At 38.1% G+C, this 16,295-nt stretch overlaps 1 protein-coding gene across 1 annotated transcript in view; it reads right to left on the reverse strand.

Annotated features, from left to right (window-relative positions):
- The window catches only part of PIEZO2 (piezo type mechanosensitive ion channel component 2), a gene marked incomplete at both ends in the record, with an annotated part of 285,393 nt that overhangs the window by 35,785 nt on the left and 233,313 nt on the right, over positions 1-16,295 (reverse strand). Inside the window, 8 exons of the mRNA XM_084204434.1 lie at positions 964-1,062; positions 3,096-3,199; positions 7,250-7,321; positions 8,127-8,248; positions 10,197-10,286; positions 12,065-12,224; positions 14,022-14,118; positions 15,298-15,541. Of these exons, the coding sequence (XP_084060560.1) occupies positions 964-1,062; positions 3,096-3,199; positions 7,250-7,321; positions 8,127-8,248; positions 10,197-10,286; positions 12,065-12,224; positions 14,022-14,118; positions 15,298-15,541 (988 nt within the window). The remainder of the gene's footprint in view (positions 1-963; positions 1,063-3,095; positions 3,200-7,249; positions 7,322-8,126; positions 8,249-10,196; positions 10,287-12,064; positions 12,225-14,021; positions 14,119-15,297; positions 15,542-16,295) is intronic.

Consider the following 16,295-nt stretch of genomic DNA (forward strand, 5'->3'; position numbering starts at 1 on the left):
GTCTGAGTTGTTCCAAATAAGCACCACATGAGAAAATGTGTGGGATCAGAGGCCCTGATTTCCCTTTGCTTTGTAACAGGTGTTTTCTAATGAAGATGATCTGGGGAATGGTGATACTTAAATGAGCTAACACCATATTACTTTACTGAAGTCAGAAACTGCCAACACCTTCTATTGTCATTTTACTGTGAAAGTGTACACTAGCCACAATTATAGTGTGAATAAGGAAATTAGAGCTAAAAGGCAGACTTGGAAGGGGGTAGAAAATTAGAATTAAGAAAGGGAATTTGATTTATAAGTTTAATGTAACTACCTATGCTAAGCAGGGGGTATTTTAAGAGCATACTGGTTGCATACTAGTCTAGATTTTTACCACTGCACAAACTTCCAGTTTAGTATCTTTTAGACTTTGGAGCTGGTACTCTCAATCTGTGACATTGATTCCTTACAAAAGTCATGTTACATATGGAGTGGAAAATGAGACACTGTGCCCAAAGTTAGGAAATGCTAAATGTATTCAAGCAGGGCAAGAGAGAAGATGCACAAATCTTATTTGTGATGATTAAGGCCAGAAGATAGAGAGCTAAAAAGGGGTTTGGAGCAGAATGTGTGTATAAAAAACCTTTCACCAGCTTTCTGAGATGAATTACCACTGTGTCCGTAAGGTACATGCAACTTGACGTGACCGTCTTGTAAATCAGTATCAAAAGAAAATAAGAATTTGGGTCTGCATTTTCTCTCTGGGGTTATGCGTAAAAAAAGGATAAACCACTTTGCTGGTGATTTGACCTCCCCAAAGTTGTGAAATGCATTGCATTTACTAGGAATGAGACTTCAGCTGCCATCATTTTTCTTATTAATTCATATAAGAGGAAAAATGCAGACGAGGACAGAGGTATACATACACTACATCAGGAACTGTGGGGTGGGTCACACACTGAGCATTTGCAAAATATCAAGTACCTTTGCTGCTTTGATTAAATACTGAAGAATAGTTTTGGGTAGTTTAATGATAGATTTTGGCAAGGCTAAAATGGCTGAAGCAAACTTTCCAATAGCTCTCTATAAAGAAGGACAAAGCAAGAGTAGTTAGTAGAAAAGCAGAAAATATTAATAAATAGGATCTCTTTAATTACTGTATCTAAAATACTAAGAACAAATTTACATTCATAAACTTCAATATGAGAAAAAGATCATTTATGTTGTTCACGTTAAAATTTCAATTATATGACTGTTAACTGCATGCATTCTCTCATATTTAAAACCTCCAAGTTAACCATTGAAGGGGCTACTGCACACAATTTACACTGAAAGAAAGAGCATACATTCTAAAAATTCTGTAACAGAATCTACAACAAAGTTCACTTAGCTAGTATTTTTACTAAGACCTTGTGCATGATGATGGAAGGCAAAGAAAGTATGATGACTATAGGATAAACAAACTTTTCACGAAGAAAATAAATTTTCTGTTTTCTTACAATTCTCTGCTTATATAAAACCATCCAGCATGTTTGTATTGCACATACTGCAGAACAGGCCACCTATCCAGAACATCTGAATAAATTTTGAAATAATGAACAGATCCTCCATCCTCAAACTAGTAGTTTCAGGACTGAGATGAACAAAAAACCCAAGTCCCAGCATAAATGAAACAATCTGGGTAATTTCTGGCCTCAAATTTAGACCTCTTTAGCTCAGTGCTTGGCACCAGCACATCTGTACAAAATGCTGTCACCAATTTTTTATAAATCAGCAGAAACAAGAATGCAAACTTTCCTCTATACCTGCATGAAAACCAGAAAGAAAAATGACCTAGAAAGTCATGACCCATTTCTGTGGTCCAAGGTAAGTCAAATGCAAAATATATTCAAAAAAAAGAGTGCAATACTAGAAAACAAAACTTACTTATCACATTATTTTGATCTAGATTAGTTTTGGCTCAGATTTTTGTTTTAAGGTCAGATTTTTTTTTTCATGTCATTGCCATGCAGGCAGTTTAACCAATGTAGCCAACTGGCAACCTTAGTATACAAACCAAAGGCACATTTTATTAATGAGTTCAATAAACTTTTCTTTCTCTAATTCAGTAATGTTGTCTGGGAAGCTTTGTTGGAAAGATTTTGGCTTAGGGAATGGAAAAGCATGGAGGCAGTTTCTTGCTCTTGCTTGGGTTGAATGTTCCGCAATGCGCCGATTCCTCAGTGATGTGAGGTTGCATCTGTTTGGGAATACTCAGCTGGAAAAAGCTGCTTCTTTGATTAAGCTTTTGAAGCTACACACCTGAAAAATTTCTGCAGCATTTCAAAAAAGTTCTTCCACAAGTGAAACTTTAATCTTATAAAAGCAAACACAAGCTTAGATGTAGGAGTATTTCACTAACTTCTTCATGCGCGTTTTTCATTTAAGCCACTGCATTCAGTATATCTGGTATTGCTAACCAGCCAGTCCACATGGAGGAAATCAGATAGGAAACCTCAGTTATCTTTTTAACATTACAATATTGTCCTGCATCAGCACAGTCTGGCACTAAAAATTCAAATATATTAATTAAGACTGCCCTGAAAATGAAAGAAAATAAATAGATGGAGTCTCCTTTTGTAATTTTCTAATCCAAGGACATATTTCTCTGGTCCACTAGGTTCAATTATATTTTTTTAAAATTAAGTATGCATTCTTTTCCATGAAAACATGCTTATTTTGGGGATTATTTCTTCATGGAATGATAACATCTCCTCAAAACTAAAGAACCACTGGAGGCATTCCACAGTAGTATCAGAGGCAAGTCAGCTTCCTCAACTGTCTTTATTGCAATGCAGAAAAAACAAAAGCTTGGGTTCTTAACCTTTGTTTTTTTGCATTTTTGTTATCTTCAGGCATAAGTGAATATGAAGATATGACTCTAGTATAGTTTTGGTAAGAATTTGGCAATGTTTAAAGCATAAGGCAAACATACATTTTAAATCAGCAAGAAATTTAATTTCCAATATATTTCAGGACTACTTTAGAGGAACTGGCAGCTTTAACGTATGTGTTTGTGTTATGAGAAATCTACAATTTTCCAGATGTCAATAAGATAGCAAATTACCATAAAGTACCTGAAAAGCAGATTTTTTCCGAGGCTCTTCCTCTTCTTTTTTTTCCTCTTCCTCTTCCTCTTCACTATCCGTCTCAAACAAATAATAATTTCCACTTCTGACCACTAAGTGAAACAAAATATTTTTTTTACTTTTCTGGAAAGCTCTATTCTCAACTCCCCCAAGACCTATGAACAGGTAGCCAGTCATTTAAAAATTCATAACCAGGAGTGGTGAAAACAGAGAAGAAGCAAGAGATGAAACAGTCTCAGGCCATTTATTTGATGTTAGTCTGCAATGCTTTGGGCATGAATAAGAACTATACAACAACTAAGGAAAGCATCCCTATAAAAAGAAAATGTAAAGAAAAGGATTGAAGTTTTTCAAGTTACAAAGTTGCATTTTTAGAGAAAAATTACAATTAATTCTAAATTTATTGGGGTCTTATGATTATTTGAGGGAGTAAAAAAAAGCCCAGCAGGTAAGTAAATGAACTTACATGAACAGAACCACTGGACAAAAAATACAGAATTACTCTTTAAAACACTGAGGGAATCCTTTAAACTAGGCAATGGGATCGTATTAGTTTGATGAGGTAATGGAAAACCTTGGCTTGTTTAAAACAAATCCCTTGGATTCTATTAACATGATTGCAAATGAGTTTCAATTTTTTGCCCATGGATTCAGAAAGATTCTGAAACCTTGATACAGCATAGGTACACAGTGATTAAACTAGGCCTTATATCCTTGAACAGAAGCAATGTTTTTATTTCACAGATGGCAACAGGCCTACATGAACAAACAGGGGGAGAAAAGAAATAAAAATAAGGTAATGAGCAAGAGAAAAATAAAAATCACAGCATTACATTCAGCAGTGAAAACTTGTAATTAATTGCCACATTTAAACTGAAATATTTGAAGGAACAGTTATTTAGATGAAAATTTACAAAATCTGGATATAAGGAGCAATAAATATTTATATAAAATTGTATCTATCCATCATTACAGGTCTCTGGAAAAGTAACAGTTGCTGTAATTCAATCATACCTTGAATTCTACACAGATCCTGTGTGCACAGATGAGCACATATAACCAGTCACAAACCCCAGGTTAAGGCTGTGAAATTTGTCAGAATTGATCTTTGGATCATAACTTTGCCATCTAAAACTCCCTCACAGAGGGAATTTTGTGCCTCATGTGCCCACTTATGATTTTAGCATCAATGAATGCCCTGCAGAGGGACAGAAAGTCCACTTCAGCCATTCTAATTGTTGCACTGAAGTGAAAAGGTTTGGAAATTTTCTGGATGAAACAAATGGATTTTTTGGTGCTGAGCCTTCCAAGAAGGCCCATTTAAAATGCATTGAAGAGATGAAAGCATTTTAAGAGCCAGCAGTCTTTCATAAAAGGGTATCTTGCAGTCAGCAACAGAAATTGCCAATGCAGATGAGCTGGGTAAGGTCTGACATTAGGGAAAACCTCTATGGCAGTACAGCTTTGTAAAGGCTCAGAGTAGCACTCAGTCAGACTTAGAATGCCTGATCTGGAAGCAAATAAAACTACATTGAGCTCCCTACAAAATTTTTTAGGTTAAAATATATCTGAGGGGACACTCTAATGTAGCAGTTCCATCCCTTTCACAGCTCAAGAGAGAGGTATGATTGAATAGCAATAATGCATTCTTGCACACATCAAAGTGGAGCAAGTGGCGTGTCAGTCACCTACAAGGTTTCCTGAAGAGACCAAGTTTTACTGGTAACACAATTCATGGCCAGACTGAACTTGGGAGACCCCTCTTGCACTGCAAAATGTGGCTTCCTCCTACTGAGAAAAGGGATGTACAGGCTTTTTGTGGGATGAGATGGAGGATGCAGAAGAAAGCACGATCCCATCATCTGCTTGTGTCCGGGGGGAAAGAGCTCCCCAGGGCAGCTGCAGTCACCACCTTTTGCACTGCTTCAGACACAACTGTGTGACCCAGGAGAATCTAAGCATGTGGTCCTAACTCCTGCTGATCTTTGTGGGACTTCAAAATAATCCACAAACACAGGAGGAACCACGCCACCCTACAAGGGAGATTGTGAGTGACTGTCAATGAGGAAATCCTCACTGATATTTTTATCTGTTCTACTCAGGCCCAAATTCATAACCGTTTCGATTGCTGAGATAAACAAAATGAGGTCTCTTTCTGCACAATAAAACTATAGCAAGTGATATAAAAAAATAACAATAAAAATCTAAATTAAAAACTTCAAGCTTGAGTGACTTCAATGTTTGTATATATATACCCACAAACCTGTTTACTGAGATGAAGAATGGTGCAGAATGCTGCAGTTACAATGGTGTTCCAAAAAGAATGAGTGGGAAATGGCAGCCAGTCTGCATGCCTCTAAACACCTACAATCAGTGCCATGTTTCACTGACTGTGGATGCAAGCCACGTGGCAGGCAACTGCTGGTTGTAGGGTCAGGGTCTGTGATGTTTCCCACAAGGTTTTGCATTATTGCTGTAAACAATTTCAAGAATGCTCAATATTTAAACACCAAAATGCAACTTGCCACCTAAGAACATTAAATAATGAGGATGAAATAAGTAAAAGCCAAAGTCAATATCTCTCTGTGCAATCCTTCTTACTACAAAACCAGTGGTGAATAAACAAGAGACCATATCCCATTCCTTCAAAGTCATGATAGCTTGAAATTCTATAGAAAAAACTCACAAATTATAGTTTTTATTTGTTTTTTCATTGTTGTTCTAATGAAATTATGGGACAAGAATTTTATTTTCATAAGGTTTTTGAAAAGGATAGGTCTCTCTAAAGTGGCAGTGTGCCCTTTAGAAAAACAAAAATAGAGGCACAATTTACTTGTGACTTGATAGAAATAAAGATCCCATGTTCTGGTAAACACTGCTAGCAAATATATGTCTGCTGAATTTACAAATAAATACAGATGGGTAAAAGAAGCAGTATGTAAATGTGTAAAATTATGACTTGGAGTAGCTCTTAAACTAAATGACCAAAGCCAATATAGACATTCATATTTTTAATGGCATGAAGCTGAACTGGGGGGGTTTAGGTTGGATATTAGGAAGAAGTTTTTCACCCGGAGAGTGGCTGGGCACTGGAACAGGCTCCCCAGGGCAGTGGCCCCAGCACCAGCCTGTCAGAGTTCAAGTAGCATTTGGACAATGCTCTCAGCACATGGTGTGACTCCTGGGGATGGTCCTGTGCAGGGTCAGGAGCTGGACTGGATAATCCTGATGGGTCCCTTCCAAATCAGCACATTCTGTGATCCTGTGTTTCTATGATATACCTCTGATCAGTGCCCTACATTTAAATATTTTTTCATATCTTCAGAGGTTACTAAACAGTTCATGTCTGTTTTCATTCAACAAACATCCCATTAAAGGACATTTGATTTGAGATTGCAGCCTACTCAGTTTTCCTGTTCTACCAAATCCATAATGTAGCAAAGAACTTTATCATATGACAGGGCTGGGCTACAAACAAATTGCATCATAATGCACCAATTATATGAGTGACACATGCTAATAATTTCTTGTGCATAAGGCTAGACATATTTTTGCTCTCTGGTAAACACAAAAAAAATGGAAATAGAAAAATAATCAGCATCAACAAAACATTGAAGTGGTGTAAGAGAGATGGAGCTGAGCTCTACACAGCCTATTCTACGTCTTCCTGCCTTACTGTGGTGCTCAGATTTTAGGAGTTGATACTAAAATGACTGATGAGCCATAAAAAAAGATGTATGATATGTGTACATGAAAAAGAAATGATGACTAATCTTAGAATGCATTGGTAAACTTTCACATTCACATTGTTAAATGTATTGAGCTTGGCAGTATTGGGGAGTTGAAGCCTTTGAGGTCAAGACAGATTCTTTTCGGCACATGTTTATCTGATTTTATATTTTTCTAAGAATGCTCAAAGTATCATGAGCTAGCTGTGCTTCCAACACAGAAGTTCACAATATAGTTAAATTCTTTGAAGACTGTAAAGTAGAAGTCACTTTTTGAAAAAAAACCCCAAGCCTTCTATCAAGTCACAATCACAAAATCAGGCATAAAACAAACAGGCTATGGGAATGCCTTCATTCTGGTCAAGGATATAAGGGTTAAATCCACATATTTGTAAGAGGATTGAGAAAACCTACTGGAAGCATGATCAACCCAAGGCCGCCACCACAGCTTTTTTTTGCCCTTGGCTTTCTCTTTGTCTGCATCTCCTAAAATAAAATATGTTCAAATATTAATTTTACAAAATGAGAAACATATTTCTTACACTGATTAATAATTTTTAATTTCTCTCAAAAGAGCTAAAATTTCATGAGCACATCAGATGTCAGGTCTACTGAGTACATTTAATATTAAAATAATTCAAAACCATGACCACTAAGCAGAAGTACTCTGATTTATGCAGTAGTTAAAACAGCATTCCACTCTAAAACAGCTAAAAAGTTGTGTTTTGTGTTTTAAAACATGCTGTCACAGTGAGCTGTATTTTAAATAGGAAAAAAAATTCCCTCCTCTCAAATCCCCTTACATTTCAGGCTCCACAATTTTTTAAATCCAGTAAGTGCTGATCCCAGGTAAATGCTGGAAATGTAGCACTAGATAGATATGATTTTATCTGTGCCCATGATTTTAAATAACATTTAAGAGCACACAAAAATTTTAGTGACTGAAAAAAACAGCATCCAGAAAACATTGCTGGAAAAATGCTGGTGCTATCTATTTGCAAAACTGTGGTTTATAGATGATGACTTTTACCAAAACAAACCTCTGACTATTTTCAGCTCTTTGCCAACAGCCTGAAGTTAACCAAAAGTATCCTCAAAGTGAACCATTTTCTCTAAACCTTGTTACAGTACATAACACATTTTAATTTTTTGGCTGAAACGAGCCTGAAACTGATACTCAGCTAACAATGTTGTTATGTGCTGGCAGTTTTCAAGAAAAAAATATCACTTGTCCAACTAGCAGGTCTATCAGATCTTTATGCAAATATGGTACAGGAGTAGCTAATGGTACCTTCATCATCTTCTTCAGAAACCTTCCGAATCTCCGGCCCCTCTGAGGACTCCTGGTTCATGCTCAGCATCCTCTCTTTACCCTTCTTGTATTTTTGCTGCCTGGCTTTGATGCGATCCATTCTAGCAAAAGGAAGAATCTTATTAGATTTACACCTTCACCCACCCTGAAAACAAGCATTAAACACGCACACACACACAGACACACACACACTGCAACACTTCTAAGGGAAATATTCCGCACTGTCATTAGTCCTGCCCTTAAACAGAAGGAGATACATTGCTCTGAAGGGGCTGGCTGGGAGGACCAAGCATAGATGTTCACTCTGTTGGTCAGTGAGAGCTGGGTTTCTTGATATCATGACTGCTTTACTTTCTCCCACTCAACTACCTTATTATCATTTAAAATCGCTTTTCCTGAAACTTGCCACTCTGAACCAGAGAGTTGGTTATTCCTGCACTGCTTTTACTATATCTTCACCCTTTAAGATCATTTATCTCAATGGACATCATCGAGGCTCATGTCCAGCCTCTCATCCATGGTGTCCCTTGGGGGTCCAGTGCTATTTTTACTGTCTGGGGATGAAGTGGGATCAAGCGTATCTTCAGCACGTTTGCAGATGACACTCAGCTGTGTGGTGCTGTTGGCACAGCTGAAGGATGGGATGCATTTTGCAGGGATCTGGACAAGCTCAAGAAGCTGGTGTACAGGAACCTCATGAAATTGAGCAAGACCAAATTCAAGGTGCTGCACCTGGGTCATGGCAGCACCTGATATCAACACAGGCTGGGGGATGAACTGGTTTAGAGCAGCCCTGCCAAGGATGACTTGGGGGTGCTGATGGATGAGAGGCAGGGCATGAGCCTCAATGGGCAGTCCTAGCCTGGGAACCCAGCTGTGTTCCAGCCCAGCTGGAATCCAAACCAGACTAGGCAGGAGGGTGAGGGAGGGGATTCTGCCCCTCTGCTCTCATGAGACCCCACCCATAGTGCTGCATCCAGCTCTGGGCTGCCCAGCACAGGAAAGACATGGACCTGTTGGAGAGAGTCCAGAGGAGGCCCAGAAAAGCGATTAGAAGATGAAAAACCTATCCTACAAGGAAAGGTTGAGACAATTAGGGTTGTTCAGCCTGAAGAAAATGCTCTGGAGATATCTTATTGCAGCCATTCAGTACTTGGAGAGAGCTTATAGGAAAGATGGGGCCAAACATTTTTGCAGGGTCTGTTGTGAGGACAAAGGGCAATTGTTTTAAACTGAAGGAGGATTGCTTTAAATTGGCTATAAGGAAGAAGCTTTTACAGTGAGGGTGGTAAAACCTGGAACAGGTTTCCCAGAGATGTGGTGGATGCTCCATCTCCAGACACATTCAAGGTCAGGCTGGATGGGGCTCTAAGCAAATCGATCTCTTTGAAGATGTCCCTGCTCACTACAGGGGGGTTGGACTAGGTGACCTTCAGATTTTCCCTTCCAACTCAAACAATTCTATGATTATGTGATTCTATATAGGTAGAAAATACGGTCCCTGCAAGCTCCCCATGATTCTACCATTATGCAGCATGAAAAAAGCTGTCATGAGAGGCCTTTGATACTTGGTTAGGAAGAGTTAGGGCTTTCCATGCATTGTGTTGAAGGAACTTTGAAACTTTTTTTTTTGGGAACTTTCTGCAGTTACCAAAGAAGCATGTTGGCTGCATGCAAGAGAAACCAAAGTGACTTATGGGCTGTATAAAGAGAAAAGATCTCCAGGCCACTTGAACCAAATGCAAATATTTTCAGTGAAGGTAAACATATATTTTGCACTTAAACACCACAGGGGGAACCACAAATAAAACAGAAAGAGCAGTCATGCAACACATTTTTCCAGGAATACAGATAATGGATATACAGAACAAAATTCTAATAATGGTAAAGCATTTCTATAAAAGAAAATGCTGGACAATTACCAGAAGCCAGTATTTCTATCAAAGAAAGTGCTAGATAAATACCAGCAATCAGTTAAATATGTATATATATTTGGATAGAAATATGCATATATATATTTATATATATAAAAATGCATTAAATACATACTGTCTTTTCAGTTGATCCATTGATTTTTTTTCCTCTTCAATTCTTGCCTTTACAGCCTTGACAATTGTAGCCTGAAAAAGCTCAGCACCTCTACATCAGAAATGGAACAGAGGAAAAGAAAAAGGAGAGGACATGTTAAATGTTTCTAAGTTTTCCTTATGGCGACTAATCACAGAGAATTCTATGTTCCCTCTACACGTGACCTGATCTGCATCAAACCAAACTAATCCAGGGCTTGAAAGAAACAACCAACTGCTCTAAAATAGTAACATCCTTACAAAAAATCATTTCAAGATCTGGGGCCAAATATTGTAAACCCTATTCAGCCTGTATGTCCCTCTAGCAGCTGCTCAAGAAATTCAGTTTCCAGTCCTTAAAACACAGAAAACAAGTAGGTTCAAGGCTGAGGAAGAATTTCTTGTACACCCTCAGGATTCCTTCATAGTCATTTTAGCATTATAATCACCTCAATCCCCTGCCTCAGTGCTCCTGGAAGTTGTGAGCAAGGTCCAGCTTAATCTAGGGCCATGGTAAGCATATATTCAGCTTAACTTTTACCCTCTGAAAACAATGGTGCTTTCAATCTGACAATACAAACCCTTGAGCAAGTTTCTGGTGTGCCAAAAGAATATGGCTTCCACCCCATTACACTAGAAATTTAATCAGTTCATGGATTTGAATGTTATGACCATTCTTCCTAATTCCCACATGAACCCTTAAGGCTCTTAAAAGAGTCTTAAAGTCTCTCTCAAAGAAGTAGCCTATATCTAAAGCCTTTCTTTTGTCAGGAATTCAGTAAGAAAAGCTATAATTTTAGAAGTCCACTCTTTCATTCTGGATGCACATTTCCCAATACAGGACATATTTTGATACTCATGATTTTGCTTTATGATGGTTTCACTGTGAACCCAGCACACCAAAAGAGGTACAAAAAGAGTACAAAAATGCTATTATCCAGCATAATTTGGCATCAGCACTGAAATTCACTCCAGAACAAAAGCCTAATGCAATGTGGGGTGGAGGTGTAGGTCTTTTGGTAGCCCTCTTTACAGGGCTGAATTTTGTTTATTATGGGGAGCTAAACATGTCCCCTTCTTAAAATGATCCCTGGAAAAGGAAGAAAAAACTACTTCATTTCATTACATACATGCCAATTTTTTCCTGAAATACAGTCAGAAATCAATGTCTGTATGTCTTTTGAGGAAAAAAAAAGCCACAATACATTTATTCCAATATTAACAAAAAATTTCTTGGAAACCCTATGGAAATTAAAACCAGTATTTCATTCCTCATCTGCCTTCATATCATAAACCAGAAGAATGTTTGTGTTAGTGATGGCTATGAGTGAATGCTTGTGGTGTAACAGGCCAATGAGGTTAACACTTCCTTGCCAAACCTAGTCAGTGTTCAGTGATGTGACACTTCCCAAAAGTGCTCCCTTTTCCTCCCAAGCCAGATGTTAGAACTTTCCCATCTTCCTCCTCCTGTCTCCTTCTTGAGATGGGATTTCTAAGGACAATTGTCTCAAACAGGCTCTGACAGCAGAACATTTTCTTTCCAAGACTTAGAAACTCTGGCATTCTTTCTCTCCCATGCATATCGATGTTGAGACAATGCTGCAACACGCTTTCAGAGCTTTTAACAGGAGCAGCAGATGGTATTTGGTAGTAAGAATTGTTTAATTTCTATTAGATTCTCAATTAATTTGCTTTCTTGTGTCAAAGCTGGGTTTACAATTATGAATTTAGCATGGATTGTTTAAATCAATGTTAAAGGACTGTTTTGGTACTACCTATCATAAAAACTAAGTACTGCCACCATGAGAGATTTGAGCTGTTTAATTTAATTTCTTTTAAATTTTCTGTTACCTTGATGCTAATATCTGAGAAGCTTTTATATCTGCAACCACATGAAGGAAGTAGTAACTCATGAAGACTCTTCTTTGCAGCAACAGGAAAGCAAAACATATACTGTCCCAAATGATTCCTGCTTCACCACTGGGCAGTTTACAATCTACATTGCTCGTTGCTGGAAAAAGACACCATTAGTGTTAAGAATTCTTTCATAATGTTTAATTAATGAAATAATCCTAGCCTTTAAAATTATTTGAGTCATTTTAGATTTTCCTAAAGAAAATTGTCATGCATTTCCATTTGAGGTGCACCATAATTTCTTTTACAACAAACTGAAAAGCTTCCAACAGTGTGATGTCCCATGTGTCACTGTCCCACAGGTAAGAATATATCAGAAGTGAACCATTTGCATATAAATTCACACTACTTAGCAAGTACTTGAAAACAAAGAATGGAAAAGGCATATTTTTTGTTACACTAAATTATTTGATTTCAGCGTTTCCTAAAATGGCATATATCAATTTTTTGTGCTATCCTCTTCAAAGTGACTTTTTGTCTCATTTTTTAATTAAGAACACTATCAACAGGAGAAATAAGTGGGGTTTTTTTGGTCAAAATGACTTTTTGACTGCCATCACCTAATATTTTTATTTTTCCTCTCCACAACTGATTTCAGTGCTCCTTTCCATTGCATATGAGAAGAAATATTTGAAACCACAAAACTGCTTCCTTTGGGGTAGAAGGAGACAGGCAGAGAGGAAATCCCATTCTTCCCACCCCTAGATTTTGGCTTGGGCTATTCCTTTCTTTCTTTATTCTCAGTAAGACAGGTCTCTAGGGGATATTAAAAAATTAAAACTGGGTTTTGTGGAGCTGGACTATAAACTCCATGGCCTATGCTGCCCTATAGAAGGCAGTAGAAGGACTCCAGGGACAGGCTCTGGCTCGAAGAAGGCTTTTCAAGCAAGCAAACCAACCTAATAGCTCTAGAAGGTCAAACTCCAAGAGCTTCAAAGCCTCCTGCGCCCAAACCCTGGGGTGGGGGTTTGAAAACCTGTGCTTAAGTTTCTGTTGCTGCCCAAAATGTTTTGGATAACACAAGAATTCCTGGGCACCTCTCATCCTGTGAATTTGCACCTTCATATTTACTTTCTTTTCCCCTATTCCACACTTACATAATAGGATCAATCACGATCACAGGAATTCAGAATTTTGCTGCAGACTCTCTAGGCTGAAACAGCTCTTTAAATTCAGGACAAAAACAAACCAAACCCAAAAACACACAAAAAACCCCAAAACAAACCCTGCAGGTGTTTTCAAACTGCTAATCCAGGGTGTCAGGACATAGTGGAGACAAATTAATAGCTCACTGAGATGTGAAGGGCTTTGCTTTCCATACCTTATTCATCCCTTTTCTCACCTCCATCCACAGACATTATCCACTCCATTCCTTTTATCATCACATGAGAAAAATCACAAGGAAAAAAATTGCTGAAACTCTCTATGCATGCAGAAACATTATCATTTTCATGCCATTTCAGTGAGCTGAAGTGATTTATCCTTTGAACCACTGAACCCTGGCACACTGCACACGGGGAGTGCAGCTGGGAAAAGATACCCTGTCCATGCAGTGATGGTGAGCTGACATTTTAGCTCAAGAAGTACAGTAAACCAGAGTATCACATCACCTGAATTTATGGGAAAATGTGTTAAGTACCAACATCTGTGAATTGTTCATTTACAGCAAACTCTGGCTGTGGGTGGATGTATGGGGATGGCGGCAGTTTTCTCTGTGTACGTGTCCCCCTTGCTTCTGTGAAATATTTTCAATATTCTGTGTGGCTAATCAATATAAGTCCAAGATTTTTCAAAAGGTAATGTATCAAGGGATAGCACAACTTAAATATGGTAGAACATTTTAAGGTGATTCTTTATTTTTAGAAAATTATGGAGAAAAATGAGCTGTACTTACGAATATGGTAGCCTTTCACCGTACAAGCCAGGCTAAATGCCTGAATCACCCAGCAGCTCTTCTCAATTAATGATTCAATGTAGCCACATGCTCCTATCTGCAAAGTAAAAGGGCATTTTCATATAACAAGACATAGCAGTAATAAGGACAAGAAAAATTGCATCTTTTTGCATTACATGAGAAACCATGCAGCCAAGGGCAGTCAAATTATTCTCATTACTAAAAGAGCTTTGAAGAATGAGTGGCTTTACCAGTGACACACAAACTAGTCTTAGACAGAATTTGATTTTTTGATTATTAGTGAGACAGGAGGTATGTGGGGCTTGTGTGAGTTTTTGCACAGAAATGGACACATCTGGCATACGATGCAATGTGACAACTAAGAAACTTTTATAAATCACTAACTTAATCTTGCAAACATACATGGACAAGCTTAAGACACATGTAGGTCCACTGAACTCCCAAGCATAAAATGAAGCACATATGCAAGCATTTAGAACATTTGCAAATTCAAACCACCCATAAATCAATTTTATTTCAGAGTAGTGACTTAAATAAATGTAAAAAGAAAAATGTCTGTTCTTTGCAGTCCAGCACTAAAACTGTTCAAAGCTAAAAAGCCATTGCCAGGAATAAATCTAAATTTATCTTTCAAAAAGATTGAAATTACTGGCTTGTCTTAATCACCTGTCAGTACCACTGCAAGAATACATATAAAAGAGTTAATTAATCCAAGAAAAATCTTTCATATTTTGCAGAAGAATTTGACATTTAATTACCAAATACATCTGCTTCCACCTGAATTTCACACTAGTTCTAAAGGAAACAGGAATGGAGTTTGTAACTTTGTAGTCAAGTTCACTAATTACATTACATCACACAACTGCATCTCGTACTAGTTTGAAAATTCTTTATTTAAATAAATTGTCTAATTAAATGTGCACTACTTATCAATGGCATGACTAATTTTGCACTTCTTACTCATTTTTCACTCCACTTTTCATGAGACTTCTAAGGACAGACTTCATTAGGCAAAGAAACCTTTGAAAGTAGCTTGTGAGCTTTTACAGAGCCCAGCTGAGCACATAGGTGCACATTTCCCTGTGATGGATATGCACTGCCATTCCCTAGCAAAGCTGAATTGAAATGGAGACTGCTTTGTGCTTGCAGAAGGCTGTGGTCCCAAAAAAGGATTTTTAATGAGTGCTCAACACACTGTGCACACTTCCAATGAAACAGAAGTGCTGGGGGCAGAGGAAAGGCAGCAGCTCCCTACCGACAGGATGTTCTTCATGGTGATCACGAAGACGTTGTAGGCAATCAGCCAGTCCCAGTAACGCAGGATGCTCCGAATGGGCTTTAGCAGCAGGTCTCCACCAAAGAGAAGGAAATAGAAACAGGCCACCAAGTAGCCCATACAGAATATGCTGATCCTTGTGGTTCCCGTGATGAAGATTATGGTAAGCACAAACCAGAAGAGGTAACTAAATATTATCACCTTATACATGTCTAAGTAGGACCTAGAAGTAAAATAAGGAGAAAAAGTTACCATTTTTTTTCTGAGGGCAATGCTATCTTTCCTCTTTCTGCACTACTGGCTGACATTTGTGCCAGGGTCTTCTGTGTGTTCTCACACCTCAATATTTGTGCAGGCACTCACCACTAACACCACAGTCAGGGGGTTTGGTTCTTGCATGGGTCTGCCTGGCTGATGCACTTCACTCCAGCTCCTCCCTGTGCATAAGCACCTTGCTACAGCTGGTCAGGGTGCCATGCTTGCTGCAGGATCAGGCCTTGTACCATGGAAGGGAGGAAAACCCATTCTCACAAAAATTCATGGGAGAGGGATATCATCTGCAGTGCCATATATGAGATCTAAAGGCAGTCTGAGATCATCTTTCAAGAAGTCTGTGAAATAGTATAGCAAATCTAGTTTAAAAAGCCAACCACAGTACACCACTGCAAACAATTCCATATTTATTGATGACTTCTAGGGAATTCAGCCTGGTCAAAAGCCTAGTTTTCATAAACATCTGCTAAAAATATCTTTCTCTAATGGAGATCAACTGCAGAAGTTTTGAGGGGCAAAAGGTTTCTACAGAACAGAAATGTGATAGAATTTACCGAAACGTTTATCAGGAAGCTCTGAGAGAGAGCTATCTGAAATCAGCCTGGCTGACAGTGGGAAAGAGAGAGAAACAATTTGATGTTTTCAGATTCCTTAAAATGTTGATTTAATATTGACTCAGTGAGCTTTCAAACAAGAATATCTGC

The sequence above is a fragment of the Fringilla coelebs genome (genome assembly GCF_963513975.1).
Source record: "Fringilla coelebs genome assembly, chromosome: 1".
Classification (NCBI taxonomy): domain Eukaryota; kingdom Metazoa; phylum Chordata; class Aves; order Passeriformes; family Fringillidae; genus Fringilla; species Fringilla coelebs.